This window comes from Phocoena phocoena, chromosome 8 (assembly GCF_963924675.1).
Source record: "Phocoena phocoena chromosome 8, mPhoPho1.1, whole genome shotgun sequence".
NCBI classification, from domain to species: Eukaryota; Metazoa; Chordata; class Mammalia; order Artiodactyla; family Phocoenidae; genus Phocoena; species Phocoena phocoena.
In genome coordinates this window covers 100,344,148-100,351,323 of record NC_089226.1, presented here as the reverse complement: position 1 = coordinate 100,351,323, position 7,176 = coordinate 100,344,148, and the positions used below count along the sequence as shown (strand labels likewise).

The 7,176-nt window shown below is 57.9% G+C and overlaps 1 protein-coding gene across 1 annotated transcript in view; it reads left to right on the top strand.

Annotated features, from left to right (window-relative positions):
* Window positions 1-4,510: 4,510 nt before the first annotated feature.
* Window positions 4,511-7,176, top strand: part of SYT7 (synaptotagmin 7) — a 79,031-nt gene continuing 76,365 nt past the window's right edge. Inside the window, exon 1 of the mRNA XM_065882454.1 lies at window positions 4,511-4,646. Coding sequence (XP_065738526.1) covers window positions 4,511-4,646 — 136 coding nt within the window. The remainder of the gene's footprint in view (window positions 4,647-7,176) is intronic.

Here is a 7,176-nt window from a genome sequence, read left to right as displayed (position 1 = left end):
CCTGGCCCCCTTGCCCCCTGCCCCTCCCGCTGTTCTATAAGACTCCGGCATCCAAGGGACAGCCAGCCAGCCTGAGCCCAGAGGCCTGGAAGGGGAAGGAGGACCGAGGCAGCGGCTGTAAAGGTCAGCCCTTGGGGCCAGGAATATCCACGATGCAAATGTGAAATTTACACTCCCGAGTGCCCGCTGGCCGGCCTGCCGGCCTGTCTGTATGCCAGCCAGCAGCCTGGGCAGCACGGGCACAGCAGATGTCCTGGGCAGTGCCCAGAACCGGGTAGCTCTGGGATTCCCCACTGCTGAGGGCACCTCCCCAAGGAGGGCCCCGGGGTATGGGGAGGGGAGGGGCCTCAGCAGGGCCCGGGCAGGGCTGCTCTGGCTGCTGGGGTGGGGTGCTTCCTGCTGGACCCCTGGCTGTCTGCCTGGGATTTCCACCACCAGTTCTACTGGCTCCACAGCTGAGAGGTCCTAGGGGCCAGACAAGAGCAACTGGACCCCAACCAGCCCTCCTTTCTGCTTCTCTGGCTTCCCTCAGATCCTGTCCGGGGCCAATTCCCTTCCATGAGACTTTACTGACCTTCCCGGGCACAATCGTTGAGCCCTGCCGCGGGCCAGGGCCTTTCCTTTAGACTCGCTAATATCCTGTGATTATCATCCTGCTGTCCCAGGAGAGGAAACTGAGGTTCCGAGAAGAAAGTCGCTTGGCAAGATCACACACGCACGGAATTGTGGGGCTGGGACTCAGACCCGGGTCTCCATCATCTCCGACGTGCAGGGAGCAGGTTCCTACGCTTTGCTCGGCCCCACCAGTCCTGGCCACTTAGCCCAGAAGACCTGAAAAGATGTCCTCCTCACCCTGCACCAGGCGCCGAGTCTGTGCGTGTGTCACACTCAGCTGTGCGGTACGCAGTGCTCTGCAGTGAGCACTGGGCCAGGAGTCCTATGTTCAGGACCCGATCTGCGCCGGGCTTGCTGAGTGACCTCGAGACCTTCACCTAGCCTCTCTGAGCCTCGGACTCGGCAGTGACCCAAGGGCGACGGTCAGAGATCTTTCTAAGTCGGCCCCCGGCCCACTCCTCCGTGTGTCTGGAACCCCTCAGGGCTGAAGCGACCTTCTTCTCTCTTTGCTCTTTCAGCTCCCACCCGCCCCAGCCGCAACCAGTGCAGAGCTTGACACCCCGTGGGTGCTTGATACAGCTCATCCTTGCCTGAGTGACACACCCGTCACTCTGAGTCCCCTGGGAGGCTGTCCACAGCCTCCTCAGAAGGCTTCCAGGCAGAACACTCCTCAGGGCTCAATCTTCGTTTGCAAACTTACTCATTCTCCCTCTCTTTCTCTCTCCCTCTTTCTCTTTGTCTCTCTCTCCCCAGCCCTCACGCACATATGCACACCCTTGCCCCGGGGAGCCCTTCTCCACCGTCCATCATGTCACGTCACATCACACTCGGCCACTGGACCATCAGAGCCTCTAATCCTATTGACACTGCCCCACCATGCTGGACGGGTCGGCCCAGAGTTCAGAGCTGTCCTTGGGCCTTTGGGGCTTGAAAGGGGGGAGCAGGAGCAAAAGGCCTTAGTAGTGAAGGCCTCACAGTCTCCCCAGAGCCGCCTGGTGGGTGGTATAAGGGGAACCGCCCCTCCTGGGCAGCTGGAGTCTCCTCAGCCTTCTTGGGACTGAGGCCAGCCTGGAAGAGGGGGCAGATCAGGGAGGCACTTGACGCTTGCTTGCAGGAGGTGTGGGTGAGGTGAGGCCGGGAGGCAGAGGGCCCGGGGCCACACAGTGAGGTGGACTCCTGACCCCTTGCTCAGTGCCTTCCGTCCCCCACCTCTGGGCCTGCTGGGGAGAATCAAGAAACATTCACCAGCTGGTTGTCAGTTGTACCAGAGAGAGCGCGTGGACTCAGGGAGCAGAGGAGCCAGGCCTGAGGGACCCAGGGCTAAATGTGCACAGGCCGCTGAGGCTGTGGGTTGCCTGGGGAGGGTAGGAGGGGAGGACTCTGGAAAGACAGAAGTTGCTGCTGCGAAACGTACCCCCGTGGGTGCCACGGGAGCTGGTACTGGCTCTGCCCTCCAGGGATGCCGACCTGCCCGGAGCTGAGGACCGGCGGAGCCCACCTCCTGCTGAGCCTCTGCCCTCAAGGGCAGCGCTGGGGCTCTGGGAGTCCTTCTCAGGGAGGCCCCACCCCAGCCAGGGCTGTGGGGAACCAGGTCTTGTCCATCACCTACTCCTGGGGAGGAACATCCACGGGTGGGCCCAGAGCCCAAGTGGGGCTGGGGAGGGCAAGGAGGGGGGGTGGCCCTCACCCTGGGGAATCTTTAGCAGCCCAGCACTGGATGGCAGCCAGAAATGAGGAAGGAGCATGGGCTCCAGGCAGACAATCTGAGTTCAAATCTCTCCTCTGCCTCTTCAAGGCTCTGGGATCTTCGGGAAATACCTAACCTCTCTGGGCTTCAGTTTTCTCCTGTATAAAATGGGACAACTGCTATCTGCTTCCAACGGTGCTTTGTGAGAAATGAACATAACATCACATGCAACACGTGCTTGGCACGGTGCCTTCCTGCTCAGTAAACAGCCACCGGTATATTTGCTGTTCTATTTATTTATATAAATTTATTTATTTATTTTTGGCCGCGTTGGGTCTTTGTTGCTGCGTGCGGGCTTTCTCTAGTTGCGGCGAGCGGGGGCTGCTCTTCGTTGCAGTGCACGGGCTTCTCATCGCGGTGGCTTCTCTTGTTGTGGAGCACGGGCTCTAGGCACGCGGGCTTCAGTAGTTGTGGCACAGGGGCTCAGTAGTTGTGGCTCGTGGGCTCTAGGGCACAGGCTCAGTAGTTGTGGCACACGGGCTTAGTTGCTCCTCGGCATGTGGGATCTTCCCGGACCAGGGCTCGAACCCGTGTCCCCTGCACTGGCAGGCGGTTTCTTAACCACTGCGCCACCAGAGAAGTCCCATAATTGCTGTTTTAAAATTTCTAACCACAGTGATGTACCGTTATTCAAATATCTGATTGGCAAAGCTCACAGAGTTTGATAAAACACTGTGCTGGCAAAACTATGGGAAGACAGGCAAATGCAGACACGGCTGGCGGGAGGGTGGCCTGACGCAGCCCCGGTGAGGGCGATTTCACTCCCTCCTTTCCTTTATGGCTGCTCGTAGCCACGTCCCACTCAGCTGTTGCACTCGTTGGAATTTCTCTATAGGTTCACTAGCACACATTTGAAGTGGCATACGTACAGGGTTATTTATTACAATATTTAATGTAATTACCCAACACTGGAGACAAGCTAGATGTGCATCCGTAGGAGATCAGTGAAATAATTTGTGGCCCCTCCATACAATGAGGTAATGTGCAGCCATAAAGCAAGAATGGGGAACGGTTTTCCAACTGACATACGACAGTAACCAGGAGATAGTTTTAAGGGAAGTAAGCCGGGTACAGAGCAGGATGTGTATGTATTTTAAAAGCAGAGCAAATGAGAACAGGTATGAAGGTGCTGGTTGATACATAGAATAGAATATCTCTGGAAGAACACACGGGAGCTGGCAACAGTGCTCCTTTCTGGAGAGGGGACCGGAAAGGGGGTAGAGGACCGGGCCGGAGTAGAGGAATGACCTTCCGCTGTATGTCCCTTTTGAATTTTTTTTTAATCGGGGTGTAGTTGCTTTACAACGTTGTGTTAGTTTCTGCTGTACAACGAAGTAAATCAGCTACATGTCCTTTTGAATTTTGAATCATGTGAATGTGTTACCCATTCAAAATACAAAGGTAAATTATTTTTTTGTAATTTTTTTTTAGATATCCGTTTTAAAAATTAGACTCTCCTGGCTGAGACTGAGCTCTAGATGTGCTTTTGGCTCCATGTTTCCAGGGGTGGGAACCTCAGAAGCTGGGCCCAGGGGTCCGGGCAGTGAGGTGGGACCCCCAGGAGTTGGGTGGGCCAGGCCTGTGACCTCAAGTCCACCCCAAAGGCAGGAAAATGTTGGGACCAAGGAGCTACGTTGGTACCTGCTCAGCCATGGCCCCAAAGTTGGTGTAAAGTCCTAGAGGACAGGTCAGCCCTCATTACATTCTGCCCACATCTGGCTGAGGCTGGCACAGAGCGGGCGCACTGAGGGGAGTGGGTGGATGGGGAGAGGGTCCTGGGGCTGAGGTCACCACTACTGCCCCTCAGGTGCAGAAACAATGAACATGCCACATGTTCCCAACAGCCATTATCAAATGCTCACCCCCTCCCCTGGGGATTCTGGCCCTGCTGGCACCCGAAGTGTTCAGAATCCCATCAGGGAGGGCTCCTCTCCCTCACCGAGCACCTGCCGTGTCCCTGTGCCAGGTGCTTTCGCTCATCGTGGAACAGGCCTCGGGCAGCCAGGACCGCTGTCTCACCTGCCCACGCTCCCTGCGGGGTGTGCCATGCTGTCACCTGCCCCCTGGCAAGTGCACACCTGGGGCTGGCCCTGTCTCCAGCCCCCCTGGCCAGACCCCCGGCCCACTCCCAGGGTCTAGTCAGCCCTGATGCCCAAGCGCCTGTGGCCCCCGGGCGTGACAGCATCACAGACACCCAGGCAGGGCGAGCAGCAGAAGCTGCGCTACCAGGAGACCGTCTCCCTGGATTCTGACTCTGAGGCGGCAGCAATGTGGAGGAGGGAGGGTGCCGCCCACCCCCTCCCAGAGCGGGGGATGGTTGGTGCTGGGCTCTCAGAGAGCGGGGGTGGGGCCCTCCACCAGGACTGGTCACTGGGGGCTGCCTTGTGTACGGAGAAGCCCCTTCCCAGTCTGTTAGTGGTGGGACCAGAGCAGAGAGGGACTGAGGGTAGGTGGCTCCCTAGGGACAAGGGCCTCAGGTGATGGCTTTTCCAGCATTGCCAACACCAGAGGGTCTTCGCTGGACTCCACAAATGGAGGAGGGATTGCCGTACACTTATCTCAACAGGTGGTTATAGACCTACTGTGTCGGGACTTCCACCTACATCGTGATTAAACCTCATGAAAAGCTGGGATGAATATTCCCATTTTGCAGAAACTGAGGCTCAGAGAGATGGTGACTTACCTGCCCCTAAAGCCCCTGATCTCTTTTCTGCCTCCCTACCACTGTCTCTTCCCGCTGTGCCTCTGGAGGGGCTTGTCCGTCCTGGGTCAGCTCAGATGCACAGGCCAGGGGCATTGGAGCCAGGTAGAACCTACAGGAGTGAGCACTCCGGGAAGAGGGCACGGCCCACTCAAAAGTATCTAGAGGTGGGACCGTTCAGAAAGTGGACGCGAAGTGTGGGGTGTGAGCTTGGTCTCGACAGTGTGGAGGATGAACATGGGGAATGGAGGGAGGCTGGGAGGCTAGTCAAGAAGGACGGAGCTCGAAAGCCAGGAGAGAAGCATTGGGGCACCATGGGAGGTTTCTGATTGGGGGACAGGCACGATGAGAAGTGTCTTTCTAGAAGATGATTCCTAGAGGAGGTGATCAGGCCACCAGTGGGGCACCAACTCAGGAAGAGAGGCCCTGGGGCAGGTGCAGTGACAAGCAGAACATGAGAGTTGAAAGAGAGGCTTCTGGAGTAGGGATCCTTGGACTGAAGCCCAGTTGTACTGCTCACCAGCTGTGTGACCTTGGGTCAGTTACTGAGCCCCTCTGGGCCTAAGTCACCTCATCTATAAAATGGAGATGGTGGTAACACACCTCTTAGGGCTGTTGTGAAGACAAAGTGAATTAAAACATGGCCAGCACTCAGAGCAGGGCCTGCTAGAGCATAGTAAGCCCTAAGTCTCAGTTGTTGTTTGTTATTACTGTCACCCTGGTACTCAGCCCTGAGCTACGTGACAGGTCGGTTCTCTCTTCTTGCTCTGGGGGGAAGCAGATGGGAAGACATGAAGCCCAGTGGGAAAGGAGGAGCTGCCCTCACTGCAGACCGCCGTGTCCCTGACCCAGATCTATGTGGCCCCCACTGTTTTCAGATGCCTGATCAAGGTGACCAGACAGGCAAGGACTGGCCCTGCCACACCCTGTCCTTGCCCCAGTTCCAAGTGGTTGGGGGGACTTTATACCAGCTTCCTGGACGGGGACCCTGTGCCCACCTACCAGGGTCCAAGGCAGGCTCCACTGTCCGCCCTGCAAGGCTAGAGAAATGGGGGGAGGGTGATGTCTGCGCAGAGGGCCGGCAGGCACGCCCAGGAGGCTCTAATGAGGCGTGTGAAGGCCACAGAGGCGGCCTCGGGGTCAGGGTTATGGGAGGGCAGGCGCGAGGTGGGCCTGGCGTGATGGCTGCGGCAGTCGCGGTCATCAGCCCTTTGCCGGCGGTTGCTGGGATGATCAAGCATGCTCCGTGTCCTCCGGCTGTAGTAACTCTAAGCCGCTCATGACCTCTCCCGGGCTGCCAAGGGTCCCTGCCTTCCTAACCCCGCTTCCACCCTTCCTCCACCCCTCACATCTGTGCAACAGCTGGGCTCCGAGACAGCCCGTCCTCCGGCACCATCTGTTCCCCTTGGGGAGTAGGCTCCGTAGAGGGTGTGCCAGGGTGCTTGTGCCCCTGGAAAGGCAGGGTGGAGTTGAGGTTCTCCTGGCCTGGTGTTGGGGCCTCTGAGCCTCACTCTGTTCCCCACAAATGGGCCAGGGGTCCAGGCTGGGGGCTCAGGAGGCTGGGGTCTGTCTCTGGCCCCTGATGGACATCCAATGACTCGTTTCCCTGACACTTGAACCTCAGGGTCTCCATCTGCACGATGGAATGGCTGTCCAGCTCCCTCCCGGCTTCTCCAGCCAACTGGACCTACTGTGTGAAGGAGTTTTCCCAACATGTTTTTCCTGGGGCTCCTGTGTGTGTTGGGGTCCAGTAGAGGACACTGAACTGCTGACTCCTTTGGGGTGTGGATGGGGTGCAGTGGAGAGGGAGGAGGGCAGAGGCACCTGTTAGCTCCGCCCAACCCCAGGCTGCTCTCCAACTTTGGGGTCCTCAGTCCCCTCAGTACCCTCCTGCCTGGATCACATGACTTGTTCTCCACAGCGGCCCCTTCCCAGAATTGGGAGGAGCCACCAGGACCCTCAGGAATAACAATAACAACTGAGGCTTGTGGAGTGCCCACCCTGCACCCTTTGAAAGCTTTACACCGGGTGGTCTCACAGGTGGGGTGCTCTCATCCACAGGTGAGGGGTCTGAGGCACAAAGGGCCCCAGAAGTTCACACAGCTAGCACGTG